Source organism: Pan troglodytes, chromosome 20 (genome assembly GCF_028858775.2).
Source record: "Pan troglodytes isolate AG18354 chromosome 20, NHGRI_mPanTro3-v2.0_pri, whole genome shotgun sequence".
Lineage (NCBI taxonomy): Eukaryota > Metazoa > Chordata > Mammalia > Primates > Hominidae > Pan > Pan troglodytes.
In genome coordinates, this window is record NC_072418.2 from 57391624 (window position 1) to 57419100 (window position 27477).

At 44.8% G+C, this 27477-nt stretch overlaps 1 protein-coding gene across 4 annotated transcripts; it reads left to right on the forward strand.

The window, feature by feature from the left end:
* Positions 1–1028: 1028 nt before the first annotated feature.
* Positions 1029–23661, forward strand: LILRA2 (leukocyte immunoglobulin-like receptor, subfamily A (with TM domain), member 2). Of its 4 annotated transcripts, XM_063800137.1 has the most exons (12): positions 1029–1286; positions 6141–6298; positions 10746–10882; positions 11191–12762; positions 13025–13239; positions 13403–13438; positions 13628–13909; positions 14058–14360; positions 14583–14879; positions 15134–15436; positions 23111–23161; positions 23302–23661. In XM_063800137.1, exons 5-12 carry the CDS (start codon positions 13206–13208, stop codon positions 23445–23447), a joined length of 1452 nt encoding a protein of 483 aa, XP_063656207.1. In that variant the 5' UTR covers positions 1029–1286; positions 6141–6298; positions 10746–10882; positions 11191–12762; positions 13025–13205; the 3' UTR covers positions 23448–23661. The 4 variants fall into 4 exon arrangements, with proteins under 4 accessions (XP_063656207.1, NP_001009044.1, XP_063656206.1 ...); NM_001009044.1 differs by lacking the exons at positions 1029–1286; positions 6141–6298; positions 10746–10882; positions 23111–23161 and having other exon boundaries at positions 12748–12762; positions 13158–13239; positions 23302–23648; XM_009436317.5 differs by lacking the exons at positions 1029–1286; positions 6141–6298; positions 10746–10882; positions 11191–12762 and having other exon boundaries at positions 12806–13239.
* Positions 23662–27477: the final 3816 nt, after the last annotated feature.

Here is a 27477-nt window from a genome sequence, read left to right on the forward strand (position 1 = left end):
GCCGAAAATATTTTTGCACTGCACGTATATTCATGAAAATACGTGTATACTTCCAAAGTGAAACAGGACATAGTTTCCAAACTGGAAGATGGACAGAGTTGCAAAATCTGTACACTGAGCGTACAAGCAATAAACATCAATGGCCTCCCAAACCCTTAGACTTCAGGTTCGTGGTGAATGTAGTACTGGATGGATCCTGTTGATGACAAAGCCACGGGGGCAGGAATGCAAGCTGGAGAATGCAAGACGCAAACAAATGAGTCACTTACTGTGTCAGATCTAATTTTTAAAAAAAACTTTTGTGTTATCTTGCCCTCAGATTCATATTTTCAAAATCTTTAATTTTTATTTAAAAAATTACCGCTAAAACCAAGGCAGGAGGAGTGGAATTCCAAGACGGTGGAATAGGTGATTCTGTTCCTCATAGCCCCACAGAAACATCAGCTGTGACCGCCATGCAGGATCAGAAATATTTCTGTGACAACCTAGAAGTGCAGTGAGAGTTGCCAGCACCACAACGAGCAAAAAATTGCAGAATAAGATACAAGAAATAGTTACAAAATTAGGTAATAGTATAGCAGAATGCTATAATCAAGCTTTATTCACTAGCCCTGTTTCACTTTTTTATTATTCAAAATGTCTAGACTCATTGGAGACAGGGAGAGTTATGCTGAACTGCAATATATTCCCAGTGTCTTGCATTTATTTATTTTTTATTTTTTATTTTTTTATTTTATTATTATTATACTTTAAGTTTTAGGGTACATGTGCACAACGTGCAGGTTTTTGAAATGGCATAAAGCAATATATTTGAAAATTAAAAAAAAAGATTTTTGAAGAAAAGAGAAAGAATAGCTTTTGATCTGCATCTCTCCTCCCCCAGGGAGGCACAGTTCAGTGCCAGGAGAGACTCCGTGGGCTGCGAGCTCTCCCACAGAGGAAAGTGAGAGCAGAGGGAACTCCCAGGTTCCTCAGCCTCGGGGAAACTGCCCACGTCAGCCTCTCAGCACCAGATCGCCGAGGGGACTGGAATGGCGGAATAGTCTTGGAGGAGGCGGGAGCACCGGAAGCTGTGAGCGCTCACAGCAGCCATCACGCAGATCTAACAAAATGGCTGCAGATCTGACCCACAGACTCATGGGAGCTGAATAGACATTTTTCCAAAGACACAGGAATGGACGGCAGGTTTAGAAAAAGGCTCCACATACCTAATCATGAGGAAAACGTATTAAAATCACAGTGAGGCATCACCTCTCTGGTTAGGATGATAACAAAGGCAAAAGAAGGTAAGTGCTTCGAAGGGCGTGAAGAAAAAGGAACCCTGGAATACCATTAATAAAAATGCAGATTGGTGCAGCCATTTTGAAAAACGCATAGAGATTCCTCAAAAAATTAAAATGGAACTACAAGACACAGCATTTCTCTGCTGGATACTTCGCCAGAGCAATTGAAATCAAAATACCGAGGAGGTGTTGCACGCCTATATTTATTGCACCATTATTCACAGTAGCCAAGATACGAAAACAACATAAATGTTCATCGATGGATGAATGGATAGAGAAAATGTGATATATACCTATCATAAAATATTATTCAGCATTTTTTTGAGCATTAACAAATTTACTTAATTATTTGAGGCAAGGTCTCGCTCTGTCTCCTAGACTGGAGCCCAGTGGTGTGATCACAGCTCACTGCAGCCTCAACCTCCCAAGCTCAGTCAATCCTTCCACCTCAGCCTCTTGGGTAGCTGGGACTACAGGCGTGCACCACCACGCCTGGCTAACCTTCTGTATCCTTGGTAGAGATGGGGGTCTCGCTGTGTTGCCCAGGCTGGTCTTGAACTCCTTGCCTCAGGTGATCCCTCCGCCTCAGCCTCCCAAAATGCTGGGATCACAGGCATGAGCCACCGTGCCCGGCCTATAAGCATACCAAATGTATTAGTTTTACATGACAGCCGGGCTATTCAGCATTTTTAGAAAAGGATATTTTATCATTTGCAATAACACAGTTGGACCCCGATGATATTATGCTAAGTGAAATGAGCCAGGCACAGGTAGACAAATCCCTTATTATATCACATAAATGTGAAATCTAAAATATACTTACAGAAACTGAGTATAGAAAGGTGGTTACCAGGGGCTAAGGATGGGAGAAATGAGGAGATGTTGGTCAAGAGGTCTAAAGTTTTTCACGTATGTATTTATTTTTTGAGACAGTCTTGTTCTGTCACCCAGGATGGAGTGTAGTGGTACGATCTTGGCTTACTGTAACCTCTGCCTCCCAGGTTCAAGCGATTCTCCTGTCTCAGCCTCCCAAGTAGCTGGGATTACAGGCATGCACTACCACGCCTGGCTAATTTTACTATTTTTCATAGAGACGGGGTTTTGCCATACTGGCCAGGCTGTTCTCGAACTCCTGACCTCAGGTGATCCACCCGCCTCGGCCTCCCAAAGTGCTGGGATTACAGGCGTGAGCCACTGTGCCTGGCCAAGGGGTACAACGTTTTAATTCTCCAAGATGAATAAATTATCGACATCTAATGTATAGAATGAAAACTATTGGTAAGAATACTGTACTATACACTTGAAATTTGCTAAAATAGTAGATTCTAAGTAGTTTTACCAAACACACAAGTGAGGTGATGGATTGTGGTGATTATTTCACTATATATATAAAGTCGTCAAGGTGTACATCTTTAATATGTGCCTTAAAAATACTCAAAGTGGAAAAACAAAATGAGTCTGTTATTTAGGTGAGACCTATGAGCACTGCCTCCTGAGCTCAGTGATGGACAAACCTGTGATATATTAAGGGTCACTATCTCTTCTACTATTTTTACTATTTTTCAATATTAAAAAGCACCCCTTTTTACTATTACAGTTATACAATTAGCAGCACATGGAAATTGTTCAGAAACAAGATCGCAACACTGAAATTCACCATATTTTAATTTTTAATTTGTTGTTGTTGTTGTTGTTGTTGTTGTTGAGATGGAGTTTCTCTCTTGTTGCCCTGGCTGGAGTGCAATGGTGCAATCTCGGCTCACTGCAACTTCCACCTTCTGGGTTCAAGTGATTCTCTTGCCTCAGCTTTCTGAGTAGCTGGGCTTACAGACATGTGTCACCATGCCCGGCTAATTTTGAATTTTTAGTAGAGACGGAGTTTCACCATGTTGGTCAGGCTGGTCTCGAACTCCTGACCTCAGGTGATCCGCCCACCATGGCCTCCCAAAGTGATGGGATTACAGGCATGAGCCACCGCGCCTCACCCATTTCTAAAATATAATATATCTCTAGTAAATCCAACTAAGAATTGAAAAAAAATGTTTAAACATGAATGTATATTTTGGCAATCAAAATATTACCTTTGTAACATTTGGACACAATTCAGTTTCATAGTTGCTTAATAAACTGCTACATAGAATACAACAGATATTTATTAATATTTGTGAGCTGTGCAAATACATACAACACTGGGTAAAAAATAATTTGTAAATTCTTCTTTGTAGAGGCGGTATTGTATTTGCAATTTTGATGAAAAAATGGCTTAAGAAAATGTATGTAATTGTACAAATCAACCACTCAATTGAGTAAATGTGGAAGAAATACTGTAAAAAAAAAAAGAGTGCTTAAGACCTGACAAAATGCAATAAACCACTATACTTCATGGAGTGAATCAGTATCTTAAATCATTTGACCAACAAAATATGTGTGCATCAACAATGTATTTTACAACCAAATACTAACATTCCCAAATGTTCTGTACTGGTCAAGAAAAAGACAGAGAAAGAAAATTAATTATAGTATTAAAAATAGTTTTATCTAATATTTTAAAATTACAGATAAAAATTGGTTACAGTAAACCAAAGAAATAGAACAGTCTACAAAATAATGTGAAGTATTTGATAGGTAGATATGTAAAGAAATAGATGCAGATCAGAGATAGAAATTTTGTTTGATCTTTGAGTTCCAAAGATTACAGACCAGGAGAATTATAGGTATAAAAAAATTAAGAACTTAGTATTTGAGTAAAAATTAATTCCAAAATGAGTTGGAAGAATATTTGTTAAATACATGGATTTAAATATTTTGACATTTAGTTTAAAAACTAAAACCAGTTTCTACTGGATGCCATTTAGGCAAATAAAAATATTTATGTAAAGGCATATAACCATATAAATTAATATCTAGTAGATTAAGCATATAGAAACAGGTATACATATTTTAAAACATGAGTTGAGGCAAATACTTAGTAAGCAATTTAAAAACATGAGCCATAGAACAATTAAAAATATTACAATATTTCAAATAGTAAAACTTAAGACTAACGACATATAATATGGAACTCAGAATATTAGAAATATTTTATATATCAAAATTGAAAAAAGGCTGTCATTAATATTTTAAGTGCTCATTCTAAACAGTAAAATAAAATATCATTTGTTTTCTAAGCAGGGAAATTATGTAAACAAGGATTTCTGTGGGCAAGAAAAAAAGCCTCACAAATATATGTTTTTCTCGGAGATTATCAACCAAATGCAAAATAAAATTTAAAAAAGATTTCTTTAAATTTGAAATCCATTTTTTTGTTACATGTTTAATTTATGGTCATAGCGTCACTGTACATAATTACTATTCTTCTTTTTTTTTTTTTGATGGCGTCTTGCTCTGTCACCCAGGCTGGAGTGCAGTGGCACAATCTTGGCTCACTGCAACCTCCGCCTCCTGGGTTTAAGCTAGTCTCCTGCCTCAGCCTCATGAGTAGCTGGGATTACAGGTACCCACCATCATGCTTGGCTAATTTTTGCATTTTTGTAGAGACAGGGTTTCACCATGTTGGCCAGGCTGGTCTTGAATTCCTGACCTCAGATGATTAACCCGCCTTGGCCTCCCAAAGTGCTGGGATTACAAGCATGAGCTACCGTGCCTGGCCCATAATTACCATTCTTCTTGCAGCTATGGATTTTTATATCTGGGTGAAAATTAAATGAAGAGTAATGGTTTCTCAGTTTGAAATGAATGAATGTGAGATGCGAGTGAAACCTTATATGATACTATGAAGTAGAAGATAGAGTATTTTAGCCATATTTAACTTGACATACTATTTTATAATACCTAAAAATGTAGATGCGTTGCAAAAACATTAGGACTTACCAAAACAAGAATGGTATTTTTATAGTAATATTTTAACTGATTTAATAATTAAAAAGTTGTTAAGCTACAATGGGATTTAACTGTCATTAAAATTTGGAAAATACTAGAATCTTGGTAAAGTGTAGATTAGTTTAGAGAAATAGATGCTTTAGAAAATCAAAACCATTTCTGGAAGGCTATATAATAATGATAACAGTTTGGTCCCAGTGGACAGGGAGAAAAGTAGGAGAGTGAGAAATAAAACCATGCATTTTATGTAGCATATGCACACAAACCTATTCAAAATTTTCTTGGAAAGAAAATGTTTTGTGACAAGTATGAGAAATTTAGCAAATTTATAATAGACATCGGTCAGCAAATCCAAACAAGAGAAAGAAAGGAGCTATGCACGAATCATAAAGGAAACATACAACTAAATTTAAATTCCACTAAACTTAGTTGAGCAGCAGTGAGAACAACACAATGATGGAAAATCATGGAGACAAGAAAATATCTGTGAGTCCTAGACCAGCTGGGACTATGGGTCTCATCTGCTCTTTAAGAATGGCAGTCATTCGTGGGGAAATGAAAACCTCTGTTTCATCTCTTATCAAAGTGATTTGCAGAGAGGCACAATAGTAGGCTAAATGAGGCACATCTTACTTCCTGAGATCCTGGCAGGAAAATCCCCACCCCACGGCTCTTCTGGCTGGGATCTTAGCTGTCAGAACAGACTAAGTGCTCACTGTTTTACAACTGAGTGGAGTGACAGCTTTAGAACACTTGATCTTTAAATTCCAACGGATCTGGACCAGGTGCAAAGGTTTGGGGTGTAGCACAGCACTTTTAAAGCTGGCTAAGAGTCAGAGATGCATTTATACCTGAACACATTTATAGTCCCTGATTATCCCTGCTCCCTAAGCCTTGAAAGCAGTCACTCACTTTAAAAGGTGAGATTCTATTTGGTGAAGTGAGAGATAGAGTTTACCTTCTTTACACTGGTTCCAGGATTTTCTACGGACATGAAATTATTGTTGCAGTTAAGTGCATGGTAATCCCCAGAACCCATGGGAAAGAGATGGAGGTGTATGGCTTTGCACTTATGACAGAAAGTTTCCGGAGACATATGCCATTGCCATCCAAAGCACAACACGCAACCACCACAGGTAATTTTAAATCTCCTAAGTTGCAGGTGTCATTAGACAGGAAGTGTGTAAGCAGGTGGCAAGAGCTGACACACTCTTAACCCTCATACAAGCAGCAGAGTGAAGACTGTGAGGCTTGGCGTGTTCATTCAGAGACAGTGTTTCAGATGGGGCTATGGCAGAAGAGGAAAATAAGAGATGCCAGGCAACTCTTGAGCGGGAAGGCTGGGGCAATTCTATGTCTCAGGAACCCTCAGAAAATATTATTACTTTAAGGGTTTTTTTTTAATGGTCCATGCTGATGCTAGGACTAAACAATAATTTTGTGTACACACCAAGTTTTTTATGATAAACACTCTAATTCCCTGAGAATATGGCTCTGTATCAAAAAAAATTCCTCTTACCAAATGCCATTTCTTGCTGAAGAAGTAGCCTTCATGGTCACAGTCTGAGCACCTGTGCAAAAGGGGACATCTTATCCCTGATATAAAGGTTTGGGACACCATGAGGTCATCTTCTTGCTGACAGGTAATTATTATATCATCTGTGAGTACAGTGACAGTATTTGCATGGGGATTGGAGATGCTCTCAGAAAAACATTTTTGAAATGTTCAAATGACTGAGAGCTAATAGTAGTGATTAGATCCATTCAACTGAGAAAAAGAGAGCAAGAAACAGAAACAGAGATAGAAAGAGATAGAGAGAAAGAGAGACAGAAAAAAGATAAAGACAGTATGACAGAAACAGAGAGAGAGAGAGAAAGAAAGGAAGAAAGAGGAAGGAAGGAAGGAAGGAAGAAAGAAAAGAAAGAGAAAGAAAGAAAGAAAGAAAGAAAGAAAGAAAGAGGAAACATCTCTGAAATTCTTGGAGAAACCACATGGAAATAAGATATCAGATGAGGACCCTGATGTCTAAGAACTGAGATAAAGGAGGAGGCAATGAGTCTGGATGTGTTTCTTCCCAACCTTGGGGTCTTGCCTCCTGATTGTTATTCTTTTTCTATTCTGAGAACTTTGTACAAAAGGCTTCCTGGAAGGGAGAAGAAAAGAATCAAGTTGGAACAAATTGTCTCTGTGATAGAAATGAACTCGGCAGGAGTGGAGAAACTTTTATTCCCTGTTTCCATAGGCACATGTGAAGTATCTGATCTGTGTCAAACATGGTGTATGAGATGTCTCAGAATAAAGGACACAAAAACTTCCAAAGAGCCTGCCTGTATTAAGTCAATATTGTAGTCAAGAAAAGTGGACATTAACCACAATAAATAATAGATAGAGTATGCATTGTGTTAAAAGATAATAAGTGCGTTGTGAGAAGGAAAAGAAGTAATGTGCTCCACAGAATAGTAAAAAATTTTGCAAGCAGATTGTTTGGCAGACTGGAGCTGAAACTCTTCCCCAAGTCTTCAGGCTGTTTGTCCTGCAGATTTTGGACTCACCAAGTGCCAACAATTACATGAACCCATTCCTAGATAGCAAGATAAGTAGATATAGATATGCACATATGTACATATATCGGTTCTGTTTCTCTGGAGAACACTTACAAATACATAATTTGATCATAGGAATGATTCTAGATGAACTGAATCTTAATATGTTTTGTCTACTGTTTCTGAGGTTTATGGAACTGGCTGATTAGATTTAAAGACATTAAGACAGTATGACAGAAACAGAGAAAGAAAGAGAAAGGAAGAGAAAGGAAGAAAGGAAGAAAGGAAGGAAGGAAGTCTGTGATAGTCCGTGGCATGATATGGCATTAGGGGTACACCACTAGATGCTCCTAATCCTACACTTATAAGGAACGAGAATCTGGGTGGCCTTGCATACACCTTTGAAGATTGTTGTCAAACTATTAAGTATAATATGTGTGGCTGTTTTGCCATTGGATAAAGAGGTAAAGAAAAAGATGAGCCCAGAGATTAGAATTTCCAGTTCAAGCACCACTACATAAATATCTGAGGTTTCTATGTGTGCCCTGAAAGAGACTCTTATCATCTGTAGCTGTAGGGGTGAGATTGCTGAAAATCAAACCGAGAATCTCATCCTTGAAGTGGCTGTATTACAATTCAAGCGGAGTCCCCAGCCTCACAGGGTATCTACTGTTCGAGTAATGCCATTGGTTAGGAATGGGTGAGATCTTGAAAGATGGAATGAGGATGTATGTTAAGACCCTGATACAGCTGAGGATATCAAGCCCCTAACTTTGAATGAGTCTTCTTTGCCAATAGAAGCATCCTGTCTATCTGCAAGGGAGGAGATTAACCCTGTACTGTCTGAGGAAACAATACTGGCCTCCCCTGAGGCAGTTGCCGTGCAAGGCTATGCTGATTCTCCTTAGGACACATCCTGACCAACCCTCTTTGCTTCTAGACCTATAACTAGATTCGAGTCTCGCAGGCCCTGAAAAATGTGTTACAAAGTGTGGCGCACGAGAAGATGTGCTATACTCCAAAGTAATTTATTTATTTTTCGAATTTATCCATACAGAAGTCTGAGGAACACATGTCGGAGTGGATGTTAAGGGTTTGGGATAATGGTGAAAAGAACATAAAGTTGAGTCAGACCTAATTTATATATATAAGCTCACTAAACAGAGATTGCACATTTAATGTTGCATCTTGGACAACCAGAAATGATTCTACCAGTTTGTCTGGTTGATTGGCTAAAACATGGAGCAAAACCTGGCCTGCAGTAAATAAACTCAAAATGCCAGACATGCCTTGGTTTGCTGCAGAGGAATTAACTTAAAGGCTTAGGAAGACTGTAATGTTACCATGCATTTATCAAACCTAGTAACCCACATTGGAAGCATCAGAAGATATATCTTTCAACAATATTGCAAAGGGAGCTCTGGCATCCTTGAGGAGCTCTGTGATTTCTCTTCTCTGGAAGCTGGAACCTACAGTGGAACTGCTGAATTTTTAAAAATCTAAATGTAATGGGAGTAATTTGGCCCCTACCTCTTGGCCCCCAGAGAGACAGGGGCCAAGTAGAGGAACTCAGCCACCAAAGGCAAGGTGGGTTTGGTTACCATGATGGACAGCAAAGTCAAACCAGCAATCGGAATAGTCCCGCAGACTTACGGTGTTGGCTAGTTGATCACGGCATTCTAACAAGGGAGATAGATAGGAAACCTACTAAATTCTCACTTGATCTGTATAAGCAGAAAATTTCTATGTCAAGTGAACAAAAGTCAACCCAAATCATAAAAGCAGAGAGCCACAGTCTCTCAATCAATGGCTAGCACTGAGTCAGTTCATAGAGCCAGAATCCCCTGAATTAAAGGGATCCCAGGCAGGGTTCCCGTGAGGGCACTGTCCCTGGTACACTACCAATAATGTATACTCTTAATCTTTCTCCTGGACTTTGGTTAAAGGGACCTGTGGCCTTTTACAATGGCAATGGAGCATTGGGGAAAATAATCAGATAATTTGGGCATTACTGGAAATGGGGTATGAACTGACATTAATTCCAGGAGACCCGAAATGTCACTGTGGCCCTCCAGTCAGAGTAGTGGCTGCTAGAGGCAAGGTGATTGGTGGAGTTTGAGCTCACGTGTTCCATAGTGAATCCAGTGTATCCCTAAACCCACCCTGTGGCTGTATCCCCAGTTCCAGAGGGCAACATTGGAATAGACATATTCAACAACTATCACAACCCCCACAGTGGTTCCCTCACTTGTTGAGTGAGGGTTATTAGAGTGGGCCCAGTGGGAGCCACTAGAACTGCCTCTTCCCAGCTAAGTTGTAAACCAAAAGCAGTCTTGCATTCCTGGAGGAATTCCATATATTAGGACTTGAAGGGTGCAGAGACAGTGATTCCCACAACCTTGCCATTCACCTCTCCTATTTTACCTCTACAGAAGACGCAAGGATCTTGGACAATGATATTAGATTATTGTAAGCTTAATCAGATCCAATTGAAGATGTTGTAACAGATGTGGTTTTGTAGTTTAAGCAAATTAATACATCCCCTGATACCCAGTATTCAGCCATTGATGTGTTAAATATTTTTTTCTCCATCTCTGTTAATAAGAACCATCAGGAACAGTTTCCTTTCATTTGGCAAGGGCATCAGTACACCTTCACAGTTCTACCTCAGGGTCTGGGAAAGCACCTGGGGGTTGTGATCGGGGTCTCAGTGGCCTTCAGCTGGTGCTCTTCCTTCTCTTCTTTCTCCTCTGACACTGGCATCAGGGCCAACACAGGACATTGGGTGAGTAGGAAGTTGGCGAGGAGACCCATGGGCTGACTGAAGGTGGGGTCAGGGCACCACCAACCAGACAGAATCCAGATGGGAAAGTTCAGCTCAGAAAAACGGCTCCAGCATTTCCCAGTGAGAAAACCTAGAAAGAAGAGAATAAATGTGAACATACATGAACGTACCTTATTCTTTTGGTTGTTTCAACTAACGATGTATTTAAAACATCTATGCAAGTGTGTTTTCAGCTTTCCTTCTTTCCTCTTGAGTTCTCTGTGCAGGGCAGGTGGTTCTCATGATCCCAAGGCTGAAGCTCTGTCCCTCTTCACCCAGCCCAGAGGGAGGCTGATTTCCAAAGTCCTGTGGGGACTGTGGAGTCAGAGAATGACAGAGGCCTATGGAGGAGGTAATTCTGCCCGAAGACCCCAGACGCCCACCTACCCCCACAACCTCCTCACTGGCCCTCACACTCCCATGTCCTTCCCTGGGTCCAGCCCAGCTGCTGATGTCCAGGAAGAAAACTTCTGTGACAGGAAGAGGGGGGCACCTGAGGGTGGAGACAGAAGCCCCAATGTTTCAGTAGCAATGATAGCAGGGGAAAAGGCTGAGAAGGGCTTGGGACTCTTTTATATAATATATAAATTAATATAAAAATTAATTCACCTTCACAATGTCTGTCTAATGCATTTCAACAACTGTCTGTGTTTTCCTCAGGTATCTTGGTTGTCATTCCTGTGGGGCAGCTCCTCCCACGCACCTGGCCTTTCATAAAGGGTTTCTCCCACGGCTGTCCAGGCATCAGCCTGATGAAGGGGATTGTTGCCGCTGCTCCTCCCCACTCCCCCAAACTCAGTGTCAGCTCAAGATTGTGCCCAGCAGGGATGGGACCAACGCCAGCCTCACACTCACCTGTGGGGCAGAGCAGATGCCCATGTCAGACCACCGTGGATTGAATCTGTTTCTCACACACAGGGGAGGGGCTGAGCGCTGACTGTGGCCTCCAGTGAGTGAGGAGAGACCCCCCAGCGCCTGTCCACACACACAGGGGAGGGGGAGCCACAGCTTCCAGCCTCACCCAGAGCCCTGACCCCTCCCTGCCTGGGAGGACGTGGGGTTCCTCTTCTGTCCCGCACGGAGGTGGGAGCCTCCTCCTCCCTAATGACCCTGGGTGGTCCCAGACACCTGTGGCCACTCAGCATTGAACTCTGCTCATGGAAGGGGATGCGTCTCAATGTGAGGAACTGTTCTTCCTCTTTCTGTGCCTGTGGCTGTGATGATCTGCATATTTCAGACGTATCACAAGGAGAATTTCATGGTATTTGGAGCCGGTGTGGGCTCTTGAATGGGGGCGTCAATCATCATCCTCCACTGTGGAGCCCAGCACCAGGATCCTCTCCCGTCCCCACCCTCCTGTCTGAACTGGTCTGGAAATTCACCATGGCTGAGCCTCCCATGTCCTGGGCACCACTGACCCCCACAGCCACTGTGATGAGTGGGGTTCATGACAGCAGGCTCAGAGGTGACATTCATGTCCAAAGTCACATAAACCTGGATGATAATCAGGAATTAAGTACAAATCAGCTCACCTTCCCCAGAATCAGATTACAGACCTAACAAATTCTTCTGAAAACTCTGAACATGGACGGAGGTGCCGAGGGAAGGCCAAGGACGCAAGGGACACTGAGGAGGCGGGACCGACTCAGAGGCTCATTCCCAGGGTGGGGGTGGGTGATGTTGCAACAAAGAAAAAAGGGGAAGTACAGGAGAGGGACGGTTTGGTAGGAAGGAAACACACACTCTCAAAACAGAACAAATATGTTTTATTATAGTTATTCCCTGCATTTCCCCTTTTGAGACAGGGTCTCACTCTGTCACTGAGGCTGGAAGGCCAAGGGATGATCATAGCTCCCTGCAGCCTCCGCCTCCCAGGCCGAAGTGATCCTCCCACCTCAGCCTCCTGAGTAGCTGGGACTAGAGATGTGAGCTGCCATGCCTGGCTAATTTTTTGCTTTTTTTATACAGACAAGGTCTTGCTATGTGGCCCAGGGTAATCTGAAGCTCCTGGCCTCTAGCCGTCACCCACCTCAGCCTCCTGAGGTGCTGGGATTCCAGGCATGAGCCACCATGGTAGACCCTGCATTACTCCTCTGTGCTCACTGCCACATGCAGCTCAACCTGAGCTACACAGCCAGGTGTCAGGTGCGTCTCTGCTGATCTGAGTCTAACTGCAGCATGGACCTGGGTTTTCCCTGAAGCATCTCCAGGGCTGGAGGGACGACCGCCATGGTAAGGACCCTGCAACGCTGAGCTGATGGACGGGCTGAAGGAGGGAGGGAGACCCCATGGGGAGGCTCTGAGAAGGAAGGGGAAGCCTCTGCTCACCCTCATCTGGAAGGGCAGACGCAGGAGGGCACCAGTTCTATTTGCTGCTACATCCCAGGTCTCAAGGAGATGAGGATAAACCAGACAGACAGTGGCTGGGGGGCAGGAAATACCCCATTTCTGTCTGAAATGTCTGCAGAGGGCCTGGTGACTGCCCCCACCTCAGCCCTAAAGGTATGACAGCCAGGCTCCTGAGAGGGCAGTTGCACTTCCTGTGTGGTTGCACATAACAAAACCCCATGACAAGAAGGATCCAGCCTCCGAGTGTCCACACCCTGTGCGTCTCTCTGTCCTGCCAGCACTGAGGGCTCATCCATCCGCAGAGCAGGGCAGTGGGAGGAGACGCCATGACCCCCATCCTCACAGTCCTGATCTGTCTCGGTGAGATTTGAAGAGGGAAGGGAGCTTCTAACCTAGGAGGGACCTCACCCCACAGCCAAACTCTGGTCCCTAAGGAGACCCCAGGGGCTCACAAAGATCCCAGGGAGGGGAGGGCCTGCTCAGGCTTCAGGGGACAAATCCCTCACAGGGAACTCTCTTCCAGGGCTGAGTCTGGACCCCAGGACCCACGTGCAGGCAGGTGAGTCTGTTCCCAGCTGTCCCAGGTCCCTCCTCCTCACTGGGGACAAGGGGCCACCCCTGTGCAGCTGGGGAGGGGGAATAGCAGTTCTGGGCTGACTGATGGGGGCGTCTGGAGGGTCCTGCAGCTGAGAGCTGAGATCTGTTGGGTGGGAAATGACTTAGAATCTGAACTCTGATTTCCTTCCAGGAATCCTCCCCAAGCCCACCCTCTGGGCTGAGCCAGGTTCTGTGATCATCCAGGGAAGTCCTGTGACCCTCAGGTGTCAGGGGAGCCTTCAGGCTGAGGAGTACCATCTATATAGGGAAAACAAATCAGCATCCTGGGTTAGACGGATACAAGAGCCTGGGAAGAAGGGTCAGTTCCCCATCCCATCCATCACCTGGGAACATGCAGGGCGCTATCGCTGTCAGTACTACAGCCACAGTCACTCATCAGAGTACAGTGACCCCCTGGAGCTGGTGATGACGGGTGAGAGGACACTCAGGGCTCCCAGCCCCAGGCTCTGCCCTCAGGAAGGGGGTCGGCTCTCAGGGGCATCTCCGCTCTCACAGCTCAACCCTGGGGATGATGTGGGAGGTCTGAGCCCCATTTAACACGGTGCCTCCTTCTCTCCTAGGAGCCTACAGCAAACCCACCCTCTCAGCCCTGCCCAGCCCTGTGGTGACCTCAGGAGGGAACGTAACCCTCCAGTGTGGCTCACAGGTGGCATTTGACGGCTTCATTCTGTGTAAGGAAGGAGAAGATGAACACCCACAACGCCTGAACTCCCATTCCCATGCCCGTGGGTGGTCCTGGGCCGTCTTCTCCGTGGGCCCCGTGAGCCCGAGTCGCAGGTGGTCGTACAGGTGCTATGGTTATGACTCGAACTCTCACTATGTATGGTCTCTACCCAGTGATCTCCTGGAGCTCCTGGTCCCAGGTGAGAAATTCACAGCATTGCCTGGAGTTCCCTGAGTCTCCCTGAGTCTCCAGGCAGGTGGGGAGCAGCCGCGTCTCAGGGCAGCTCCAGGTGGGATGATGTTGGGGCGAGAGGGCTCAGGGCTCCTGGGGCCAGAGACACAGGAAGATCAGCGGGGGAGAGGGAGGGTTTGTGGGGAAGCCTGAGGGTCAGCTCCTGGAAACCATGAGCACCTTTTCCCAGGTGTTTCTAAGAAGCCATCACTCTCAGTGCAGCCAGGTCCTATGGTGGCCCCTGGGGAGAGCCTGACCCTCCAGTGTGTCTCTGATGTCGGCTACGACAGATTTGTTCTGTATAAGGAGGGAGAACGTGACTTCCTCCAGCGCCCTGGTTGGCAGCCCCACGCTGGGCTCTCCCAGGCCAACTTCACCCTGGGCCCTGTGAGCCCCTCCCACGGGGGCCAGTACAGATGCTACGGTGCACACAACCTCTCCTCCGAGTGGTCGGCCCCCAGTGACCCCTTGGACATCCTGATCACAGGTGAGGAGCCCAGCGGTTTCAGTCAGGGACCCAGGCTCTGCACAGGCCCTGCCCGGGGAGCCCAGGTGGTGATGGCCGGAATGAGGGTTGGGGGTCCCAAGGGAGGGAGAGACAGAGAGAGACAGGGGATGGGCAGGGAGGGGAGACTCAGAGAAAACAGAGACAGAGAGACTAAGGGTCCCAGGGAGAGGCCTGGGGAGGTGTCAGCTCAGAGCAAGGTGGGGCAGCCCCTCGCCCATCCTTCTTCTCTCTAGGACAGTTCTATGACAGACCCTCCGTCTCGGTGCAGCCGGGCCCCACCGTAGCCCCAGGAAAGAACGTGACCCTGCTGTGTCAGTCACGGGGGCAGTTCCACACTTTCCTTCTGACCAAGGAGGGGGCAGCCCATCCCCCACTGCATCTGAGATCAGAGCACCAAGCTCAGCAGAACCAGGCTGAATTCCGCATGGGTTCTGTGACCTCAGCCCACGCGGGGACCTACAGATGCTACAGCTCACTCAGCTCCAACCCCTACCTGCTGTCTCTCCCCAGTGACCCCCTGGAGCTCGTGGTCTCAGGTGAGGGCCCTGACCTTGTCCTCTCCGAGCTCAAAGGCTCAGCTCAGGCCCTGCCCCCAGCAGAGCTCTGGGACAATAATGAATGAGGGGAGTGAAGGGGGAAGGTCCACAGGGGAGGGTCCAGCCCATGGGGGGGTGGAAATAGGCAGGGACCTCCCACCCCTGGCTCCCACCCCTGAAGTCTCAGTAAAGAGCATGAAGGGCTGGGAGGAGACGGGGGCGGGGGGGCGGGTGGTGAACCTCAGAGATGTGATTAGACTGAGGGTGGAAGACGGAGACCCCACCCGCTCCCCTCCTGATGTCTCCACCTCAGAATCAGAGCCTCTGGGGGTCCCAAACCCTAAGTCCTGACCCCATGGGTGACAAAACCAGCCACTCCTAGCTCAAGAGAAGTTTCTAGACTCATCTCAATGCTACCTCCAATATTCAGGGTCTGACTTCCAGGGCAGCAGAGGGGAGGGTGTGTTCCATGTGGCTTCCTGGTGCTCCAGGGATGGGGCAGGTGTTCCCTCCGTGGTGTTCAGCGGGGAGGGAGGTGTCTGAGGTTCAGCATTGATGAGTGGAGCAGCGGGGTCTTTCCCACTCCCCGAGCAGGATTCCCAGGAGCCGTCACCTCTCATGGGGGAGCCAGGGTCAGAGGAGATCACAGTCAGGTGCTTGGTCTAGGAGTCAGGTGGGAGGAGCCTGGGGAGGTGGGGCTGGGTCTGTGATGGTTCAGCCTCTCCTTGGGAGGTGGAACTTCTGAAAGAGACCATTCCCCTTGCACCCTGGACTCCTCATCTGAATAAGGGGGAGCTGCCTGGATGTGACCGCCCCAAAGCCCCTTCATTTCTGACCTTCTGGGGCATCTGGGATGTGGCTCATCCTAGACCTGCTCCCATCTACAGCCCTCTCTGGCCCTCTCCTAATTCTCCCAATAACTGAGACTTGTTAAGAGTTAAAAAACCAACGGAGATGGGGGCAGGTGCATGCAGTTTTACCCATCCCTCCTGGAATCTCAGCTTAGTAAGACAAAGACACAATATTTGGGAAAAAACAAAAGTTTACAAAACCCCGCTGGTTGAGAGTCTCCCCTCTCTCGTGTACAAGAGAAAATTTCTCCAATTTTCTACCAAAATCAATAGCTGGCACAGCTCTGCAGGACCCCCAGCCCCTGACCTTGTCCTGCAGGATGTGTGATGAGTAGAGGAAGGAGAACAGGCTGGGTGGGGAGGATTTGGGGTCCAAGCCTGACTTGGACACTGGGAAGATGCTGGGGCTGATGGAGGAGGAAGAGAGGCAGGTGAGATGGAGAGAGGACAGATGGACAGTGTACTGGCAGCTCTCATTTCTCATTTCCAAGAGCCCCTGAGTATGAGCCCTTCACCCACACCTGCGGGGTCCCTGGGCCATCTCAAGACAAGAGAGGAGGCTGCTTGGGCCTCGGTGGGATCTGACTCTGATGAGGCTGGAGTCCACCCCAGATGTGCTCCTTTAGAGAGAAGCACCCCAGCTGTGGGTGCCGCTCACACCGCCCCTCCTGTGCTCACCTGGAGGCCTCTGTGCTCAGGGCATCCCTGAGAATAAGGAGGGGCCCTGCACCTGCTCCCTGGACAAGTCAGGCAAGTATTCACAGCACGTCTTTCTGTTTAACTCATTTCTACTCTGCATTTTCTGTATGCACTTGTCCTTTGTTACTTTTTTTCTAAAACTTTTAAAACAGTATTTGAATATATGAATTTATAATATATGAACTTAAAATTGTATGCATATATTATTTAAAAATCCTTATTTATACTCCCCTTTAATTGAGTCTTGATTTAATTTATACATTCAATGTAGAAACAAATTTCTCATTAATATCAAGTCTTCCTCCTTCACACATTAAAAATGAAGATTTTCTTAATGAATTTAAGACATGTTTTGAAATTTTACTCCTAAGAATATTGTATGGTCATTTTAACTTAAAGAATTATTCAACATCTTTAACAATTGATAAGTGAGGTATTTGATTTCTTTATATATATATATTTTATTATTATAGTTTAAGTTCTAGGCTACATGTGCACAATGTGCAGGTTTGTTACGTAGGTATACAGGTGCCATGTTGGTTTGCTGCACCCATCAACTCGTCATTCACATTAGTATTTCTCCTAATGCTATCCTTCTCCCAGCCCCCGACCCCTAGACTGGCCCCGGTGTGTGATGTTCCCCGCCCTGTGTCCATGTGTTCTCATTGTTCAACTCCCATAGGAGTGAGAACATGCGGTGTTTGGTTTTCTGTTCTTGTGACAGTTTGCTGAGTGATGGTTTCCAGGTTCATCAATGTCCCTGCAAAGGACATGAACTCATCCTTTTTAAAGGCTGCGTAGTATTCCATGGTGTATATGTGCCACATTTTCTTAATGCAGTCCACTGATGGACATTTGGGTTGGTTCCAAGTCTTTGCTATTGTGAATAGTGCCACAATAAACATATGTGTGCATGTGTCTTTGTCATAGAATGATTTATAACCCTTTGGGTATATGCCCAGTAATGGGATTGCTGGGTCAAATGGTATTTCTAGTTGTAGATTCTTGAGGAATCGCCACACTGTCTTCCACAATGGTTGAACTAATTTACACTCCCACCAACAGTGTAAAAGCGTTCCTATTTTTCCACATCCTCTCCAGCATCTGTAGTTTCCTGACTTTTTAATGATTGCCATTCTAACTGGCATGAGATGGTATCTCACTGCTGTTTTGATGTGCATTTCTCTGATGACCAGTGATGATGAGCATTTTTGCATATGTCTGTTGCCTGCATAAATGTCTTCTCTTGAGAAGGGTCTGTTCATATCCTTTGCCCACTTTTTGATTTTTTTTTTTTTGTAAATGTGTTTAAGTTCTTTATAGATTCTGGATATTAGCCCTTTGCCAAATGGGTAGATTGCAAAAATTTTCTCCCATTCTGTAGGCTGCCTGTTCACTCTCATGATAGTTTCTTTTGCTGTGCAGAAGCTCTTTAATTAGATCCCATTTGTCTATTTTGGCTTTTGGTGCCATTGCTTGTGGTGTTTTAGTCGTGAAGTCCTTGCCCATGCCTAGGTCCTGAATGGTATTGCCTAGGTTTTCTTCTAGGGTTTTTATGGTGTTAGGTCTTACATTTAAGTCTTTAATCCATCTTGACTTAATTATTGTATAGGGTGTAAGGAAGGGATCCAGTTTCAGCTTTCTACATGTGGCTAGCCAGTTTTTCTAGCACCATTTATTAAATAGGGAATTCTTTCCCCATTTCTTGTTTTTGTCAAGTTTGTCAAAGATCAGATGGTTGTAGATGTGTGGTTTTATTTTTGAGGGCTCTGTTCTGTTCCATTGGTCTGTGCATCTGTTTTGGTACCAGTACCATGCTGCTTTGGTTACTGTAGCCTTGAAGGGTAGTTTGAAGTCAGGTAGCGTGATGCCTCCAACTTTGTTCTTTTTGCTTAGGATTGTCTTGGCAATGCGGGCTCTTTTTTGGTTCCATATGAACTTTAAAGTAGTTTTTTCCAGTTATGTGAAGAAAGTCAGTGGTAGCTTGATGGGGATAGCATTGAATCTATAAATTCCTTTGGACAGTGTGGCCATTTTCACAATATTGATTCTTTCTATCCATGAGCATGGAATGTTCTTCCATTTGTCTGTGTTCTCTTTTAATTCATTGAGCAGTGGTTTGTAGTTCTCCTTGAAGAGGTCGTTCACATCCTTTGTTAGTTGGATTCCTAGGTATTTTATTCTCTTTGTAGTAATTGCAAATGGGAGTTCACTCATGACTTGGCTCTCTGTTTGTCTATTATTGGTTTATAGGAATGCTTGTAATTTTTGCACATTGATTTTGTATCCTGAGACTTTGCTGAAGTTGCTTATCAGCTTAAGGAGATTTTGGGCTGAGTCAATGGGGTTTTCTAAATATATAATCATGTCATCTGCAAACAGATAATTTGACTTTCTCTTTTCCTAATTGAATACACTTTATTTCTTTCTCTTGCCTGATTGCCCTAGCCAGAACTTCCAACACTATGTTGAATAGGAGTGGTGAGAGAGGAAATTCTTGTCTTGTGCCGGTTTTCAAAGGGAATGCTTCTTTGCCCATTCAGTATGATATTGGCTGTGGGTTTGCTATAAATAGCTGTTATTATTTTGAGATATGTTCCATCAGTACCGAGTTTATTGAGAGTTTTTAGCATGAAGGGCTGTTGAATTTTGTCAAAGGCCTTTTCTGCATCTATTAAGATAATCATGTGGTTTTTGTCATTGGTTCTGTTTATGTGATGGATTACATTTAGTGATTTGCCTATGTTGAACCAGCCTTGCATCCCAGGGATGAAGCTGACTTGGTCATGGTGGGTAAGCTTTTTGATGTGCTGCTGGATTTGGTTTGCCAGTATTTTATTGAGGATTTTTGCATCAATGTTCATCAGGGATATTGACCTAAAATTCTCCTTTTTTGTTGTGTCTCTACGAGGCTTTGGTATCAGGATGATGCTAGCCTCATAAAATGAGTTAGGGAGGATTCCCTCTTTTTCCATTGATTGGAGTAGTTTCAGAGAGAGTGGTACCAGCTCCTCTTTGTACTTCTGGTAGAATTCGGCTGCGAATCCTTCTGGTCCTGGACTTTTTTTGGTTGGTAGGCTATTAATTATTGCCTTCATTTCAGAACCTGTTATTGGTTTATTCATAGATTCAACTTCTTTCTGGTTTAGTCTTGGGAGGGTGTATGTGTCCAGGAATTTATCCATTTCTTCTAGATTTTCTAGTTTATTTGTGTAGAGGTGTTTACAGTATTCTCTGATGGTAGTTTGTATTTCTGTGGAATCAGTGGTGATATCCCCTTTATCATTTTTCATTGCATCTATTTGATACTTCTCTCTTTTCTTGTTTATTAGTCTTCCTAGCGGTCTATCAATTTTGTTGATCTTTTCAAAAAACCAGCTCCAGGATTCATTGATTTTTTGAAGGGTTTTTTGTGTCTCTATCTCCTTCAGTCCTGCTCTGATCTTAGTTATGTCTTGCCTTCTGCTAGCTTTTGAATTTGTTTGCTCTTGCTTCTCTAGTTCTTTTAATTGTGATGTTAGGGTGTCGATTTTAGATCTTTCCTGCTTTCTCTTTTGGGCATTTAGTGCTATAAATTTCCCTCTACACACTGCTTTAAATGTGTCCCAGAGATTCTGTTATGTTTTGTCTTTGTTCTCATTGGTTCCAAAGAACATCTTTATTTCTGCCTTCATTTCATACCCAGTAGTCATTCAGGAAGAGGTTGGTCAGTTTCCATGTAGTTGTGTGGTTTTGAGTGAGTTTATTAATCCTGAGTTGTAATTTGAGTGCACTGTGGTGTGAGAGACAGTTTGTTGTGATTTCTGTTCTTTTACATTTGCTGAGGAGTGGTTTACTACCAATTATGTGGTCAATTTTGGAATAAGTGCAAAGTGATGCTGAGAAGAATGTGTATTCTGTTGATTTGGGGTGTAGAGTTCAGTAGATGTCTATTAGGTCTGCTTCGTTCAGACCTGAGTTCAAGTCCTGCATATCCTTGTTAACTTTCTGTCTCGTGGATCTGCTCTGGTTTCTCCCCATCTTTGTGGTTTTATCCACCTTTGGTCTTTGATGTTGGTGACCTAGGGATGGGGTTTTGGTGTGGATGTCCTTTTTGTTGACATTGATGCTACTCCTTTCTGTTTGTTAGTTTTCCTTCTAAGAGTCAGACCCCTCAGCAGCAGGTCTGTTGGTGTTTGCTGGAGGTCTATTCCTGCCAGACCTTATTTGCCTGGGTATCACCAGCAGAGGCTGCAGAACAGCAAATATTGCTGCCTGACCCTTCCTTTTGAAGCTTCATCCCAGAGGGGCACCCACCTGTTTGAGGTGTCTGTTGGCCCCTACTGGGAGGTGTTTCCCAGTCAGGCTACACGGGGGTCAGGGACCCACTTGAGGATGCAGTCTGTCCGTTGTTGGAGCTCGAATGCCGTGCTGAGAGAACCACTGCTGTCTTCAGGGCTGTCAGACAGGGACGTTTAAGTCTGCAGAAGCTGTCTGCTGCCCTTTGTTCTACTATGCCCTGCCCCCAGAAGTGGAATCTGTAGAGGCAGTAGGCCTTGCTGAGCTGTGGTGGGCTCCACCCAGTTCGTGCTTCCAGGCATCTTTGTTTACACTGTGAGCTACTCCAACCTCAGCAATGGTGGACGCCTCTCCCTCCATCCAGCTGCAGCATCACAGGTCGATCTCAGACTGCTGTGCTAGCAGTGAGCAAGGCTCCGTGGGTGTGAGACCTGCCGAGCCAGGCACGGGAGGGTATCTCCTGGTCTGCCAGTTGCTAAGACTGTGGGAATAGTGCAGTAGTTGGTCAGGAGGGTACTGTTTCTCCGGATACAGTCTGTCACGGCTTCCCTTGGCTAGGAAAGGGAAATCCTCCGACCCCTTGTGCTTCCCAGGTGAGGCGACACCCCATCCTGCTTCAGCTCGCCCTTTGTGGGCTGCAGCCACAGTCCAACCAGTCTCAATGAGATAAACCAGGTACCTCAGTTGGAAATGCAGAAATCCGGCTGCAGACCGGAGCCATTCCTATTCGACCATCTTGGAAGCAACACCTATTTTTTTTTAAAGAAGGATAGGTATCCATGAGAAAGTGACTGGTTTCTTTATGTTCTTTTTATTTGTTATTCACCCACTAGAGAATGGTTCCTTTCTAATTACTCTTCAATGATCTCCTTTAATTTCTGGTACAATTTTAGAAACCATAATACATGGAAATTTTATTTCTTTATTTCTAAATTACATGCCAATATTTCTCAAATATTAACGTGTATATAACTACATAATAAATACATATCTGAAGTTTTACATATATACACAGGTTCTATACATTACACATGATGTGAGTGGAGGTATATCTAAACACATTTTTATATGTATTCATCCATATGCTTCACATATTTGACATGACAGGTCTTTACAGGTTTGTTATTGGTCTTCTTATCTAGATTCACACTTGCTAGAGCAGAAGTATTCATTTATGAACCTCGGATAGCACCAGCATTTAACATATGCATATCTCTGTGTGTGGGCATGTGTGCACCTGTATCGCATTCTAGGGGTTACTGCCTGTATGAGGAATTAGTTACCTAAGGATTAAACGGAAGATGAAACCCTAGGTGAAGTGGTTGAGGGCATGAAGGGGAGGCAGACCCAGACTTTCACCCCTTTGTGTTCCTGACATTCAAGAGCCCCTGAGGTCCAACCCCTCCTCCATGGAGCCTGGGTCCTCAGCTGGTGGATCCGTGAAACTCATCTCTGGGGAGCATTGGCTTTTGTGGTCCTGCACCTGCTCCTTGCAGCCTGTTAGGGCTCAGAGAGGACACAGAGAGCACACAAGGTCCCAGGCTGCACAGAGAGCACATAAGGTCCTGGTTATTTCTGTATTGGGGACCACTTACCATATCCATGCTGAGCTCCTGGGGTGCAGGAAAACTCTCCCAAATGACTCAGGAGCTGAGTTTGGATTTGTAGAACCCAGGAAGTCTGAAACAATTCAATGAGGAGACTGGAGGGAACCCTGCTACAGCAGAGGAAGGGTTTATTGAAGAACTCCATAAAACTCATGTCAAGAGACACAGGGGAAAAGAATAATGCAGAGCCCAGGAGTGAGGCTGGGCTCAGGGCTCTTCTCCACTGTTTTGATTCTCAGAAGCAGCTGAGACCCTCAGCCCATCACAAAACAAGACAGACTCCACGACTAGTGAGTGAGGAGATGCTCTTAGTTATGGGACTGGCACAGAGGGTCAGGTCCTGTAAAGGGGAGGTGGGTGCCCTGGGTGGACATACAGGGGTCTCGGGGTGATTCCGATCTGCCCTGACCTCTGCGACCTCTTTGTCCAGCATCCCTAGGCCAACACCCCCAGGATTACACAGTGGAGAATCTCATCCGCATGGGTGTGGCTGGCTTGGTCCTGGTGGTCCTCGGGATTCTGCTATTTGAGGCTCAGCACAGCCAGAGAAGCCTCCAAGATGCAGCCAGGAGGTGAACAGCAGAGAGGACAATGCACCCTTCAGCGTGGTGGAGCCCCAGGGACAGATCTGATGATCCCAGGAGGCTCTGGAGGACAATCTAGGACCTACATTATCTGGACTGTCTGCTGGTCATTTCTAGAGACAGCAATCAAAATTTGAGTGCAAGGAAACTGTCGGCGGTGATTCCTAGAAGATCATTAAACTGTGGTACATTTTTTTGTCTATGAATGTTGACTTCCCTTGACTGGATCCCCTTTTTTTCCCATCCCCAGACATGAGGCTCCATCCCACATGGCACCGTTGGGTCCACAACTCTGCACACCTGCGTGCTGTGGTCCACGGCATGTGACACAGTCTTCCTTATTCCTCATTGTCACACTCCTTGATGTCACTTACTGAGTCCCCGTCTCTTCAGTTCAGAGATCCAAACCTGAACCACCAACTAAATCAATGACAGGAGATCAGATTCCAACCAGGAAAACATAAATCCACCCTGCTGCCCTGACACCCTCTCTGTACCCTATGAGCCCTTCCCTCTTTCTCAGATGCTATCTGTGTAATTTCTCCTGAAATATCACCACTTGGAATCATCACACTGGCATTTCAAGTGACACCACAGCTATGCTGATTCTGAAAAAGACATCTCTAAAATGCTGTAATTAGTGGTATCTACCAATTTCTGTGACATAAATATTTTTCTCATGGCCCAAATCAAGGTGCCAATGGGTTCTCACTGAATACAGGGCTGGGAAGCAAGGGACAGAACTGTCTTCACTAATGAGCACCAGGGACCTGTGGCACATCCCACTGAGAGCTCACCCATATACCTACAGTCCTTTCTATTTCAGAGGCAATGATCACTTCTACTTCAGTGTTATGGCACAGGTCAAATGAAATTCTGACACTGTTATCCTAGCATATCCACAAAAGACAAACCTATTAATATCTGATGTGAGAGATAACACGGCTCACTTAAAAATCCAAGTACATGCCGGGCGCGGTGGCTCACACCTGTAATCCCAGCACTTTGGGAGGCCGAGGCAGGCAGATCACGAGGTCAGGAGATCGAGACCATCCTGGCTAGCATGGTGAAACCCCTTCTCTACTAAATATACAAAAAAAAAATTGGCCGGGCGTGGTGGTGGGCGCCTGTAGTCCCAGCTACTCAGGAGGCTGAGGCAGGAGAATGGCATGAACCTGGGAGGCGGAGCTTGCAATGAGCCGAGATTGCGACACTGCCCTCCAGCCTGGGTGACAGAGCAAGACTCCGTCTCAAAAAAAAAAAAAAAAATCCAAGTACAACATAAGAAAAATGTTAACAGAACTATGCAGGTTCGATGAAAGAATATTTTTTGAGATGGAGTTTCGCTTTGTTGCCCAGGCTGGAGTGCAATGGCACAATCTCGGCTCACTGCAACCTCCACTTCCCAGGTTCAAGCAATTCTCCTGCCTCTGCCTCCCGAGTAACTGGACTACAGGTGTGCACCACCATTCCCGGCTATTTTTTGTATTTTTAGTAGAGACGGGGGTCTCGCCATGTTAGTGAGGCTGGTCTTGAGCTCCTGACCTCAGGTTATCCACCTGCCTCAGCCTCCCAAAGTGCTGGGATTACAGGTGTAAGCCACTGTGCCCAGCTGATGGAAGAATTCTTAAATGACTCGTCCTACTTTCTGCTGGTCCAGGCACTCCTTGGCTTGGGGCAGCATCCCACCAGTTTCTGCCTCCATCTTCTCAATGCTTACATCTACCTGGTTGCCTCTGTCTTCACACCCATTCTTCTGTTTGTGTCTCTTCTCTTCTTCAGATTATGATATCACTCAGATCAGATTAGGACCCATTCTAATTCGTTGTGATCTCTTGATCATGACTTAAATGCATTCGCAAAGACTCTATTTCCAACTATGTTCACATTTATAGCTAATGGGTCTCAGAATTTTAACATGTATATTAGGGGAACAAGTCAATTTATAACAGTGCCTACAAGAAAAGTATGCATAGAAATACATTTAACCAAATACAAAAATTAGGTGGGTGTGGTGGTGCACGCCTGTAATCCCAGCTACTCAGGAGGCTGAGACAGGAGAATCGCTTCAACCCAGGAAACAGAGGTTGCAGTGAGCTGAGATCTTGCCATTGCACCCCAGCCTGGGCAACAGAGTGAGACTCTGTCTCAAAAAAAGAGAAATACATTTAACCAAAGAGATGCAATACGTATACATTGACAATTTTAAAATACTGCTCAAAGAAATAACAAAAGACCTAAACGAGGAAAAAGTCATCCCAGTATCACAAATCAAAAGGCTTAAAATTAGTTATCTCCCTCTAGGGAACCTAGACTAATACACTCACCTCCTCTCCTTGTTCGGAGGCTCTCCTGGCTATCAGCTTTTCTCCTCTGTGCTTTCCATGTCCCTGTGGTTCTCTGGTGAGCCCCATCATGCTGTCCTAGAAGATCCACTTAGAATTTCGGTATTTACTCACCATTTTGACTCCTCTTAACGAGACAGGCACATGCCAGCTGTTTCCATTCATCCAACCTGAACCTGAGCCCCCGATCATTTTTTCTACCACTTTTCAGTCCTGGGAAACTCAGTCCCAATGTGCTTGTCATTCATTTGAGAATAATTTTCATTTTCTCCAGTAGTTTTAAAATTACTTTGTATCTATTCTAGATATCGTTTGCTCTATCACAGTTAAGACATTAATGTTATTTATAAATTTGTGCACATTAAACTCATGATCTTTCATTTCTGTAAAAATGTCAACTATTTTCTTTGCAAGTATTTACTGACTAACATACTCCTTATTTCCTTCATTCTGAAAGTGTGACACGTAGAGATATATCTGTTTCCTCTTCTCACTCTATTCCTTGTGTGCATTAATTATCTTTTCTATTTTTTTCATTTCTAGTTTTTCTCGGATGACTAATGAAAAATTTAATAAATATTCTACACCAATACAATGCTTATCATTTTAGCAGTGTCTGGTTCTTGATGAAAGTATTTCTAAACGTGTTAATGTAATTTACTATTTTTCAGATCACAATAGCTTCCTAATTCATTTCTATAATTGCCTGTTTTTTCTCTAATGGACTCTTCGATTTTTATTCCTCTGGGGTGGGTTTTTCTCCCACACACCTGATCTTCCATACAGGGTTTCTCCCAGGGCTGACTCAGGAAGGAAAACTGATGACGGGCATTTTTGTAGCTGCTCCTGCCCTGCGGTGTCCATGCTCCCAAGCATAGAATCAGCTCTGTGTTATGCCCGGCATGGTGGAGCCCATGAGACCCTCACATTCAAGTGCCAGAGATGCCCGGTCCAGCAGTGATAAAGCGAGACTGTGTCATGCACACCCGGGAAGGTGGCTCAGTGCTGAATGTGGCCTGGGTCGCCAAGCTGAGCAATCCCAGATTCTGTCCACAAATACAGAAGAGAGGGAGCCACAGTCTCTCTAGGGTCCCACGGTTTCCTCCACTTTTTCCTTTGTTCTGAGAGAAAGACAAAGTGCCATGACTGCTCTGTGGGCTGGACAGATGCCTGTTTTCACCTGCAGGCTTGAACTCAAGCTGAGGTCTTGAGCATTCCCAGGTACTGATAAAGCACCTTAGATTGTTTCTAGAAAACACTGAAAAATTAACCCTTTTGTTAATGATGTAGAAACAAACCCTGCCCTGAACCAAACTCCTGAAATGCTCAGGTTAAACTTTGTAACCCCATCCCTTCACTGCAGATACCCAGTAGGAAAGTCACATGAGCAAGGATGAAATGACTTTGGTCAAACTCAGACCCCACAGGGCCAGGAAGGCCTGACGGAGAGGAGGCTCGTGTTGCCAGGTCTCAGATAAGAACTGTTTCTAAGGACTTTTAAAAAAAACCCATAAGAAACTTTTCCATGTCTTTCACCCCTCTCCTGCTTTGACAAGGTTTATTACTAGATATTCTTTAGGACATCAGGAATGCAGATAGGATGCTCTCGAGAGAACACTTGCCCAGCAATGGCATCTCCTCCAATGGACTGACAGCAACTCTGGCTTTGAACCTGTG

Bases quoted from the DNA above. Each gene is read 5' to 3' on its own strand.
- LILRA2 (XM_063800136.1), top strand. From the start codon at position 13,206: ATGACCCCCATCCTCACAGTCCTGATCTGTCTCG. The intron at 13,240-13,402 runs GTGAGATTTGAA...ACTCTCTTCCAG, and splicing joins CACAGTCCTGATCTGTCTCG to GGCTGAGTCTGGACCCCAGG. The intron at 14,361-14,582 runs GTGAGAAATTCA...ACCTTTTCCCAG, and splicing joins CCTGGAGCTCCTGGTCCCAG to GTGTTTCTAAGAAGCCATCA.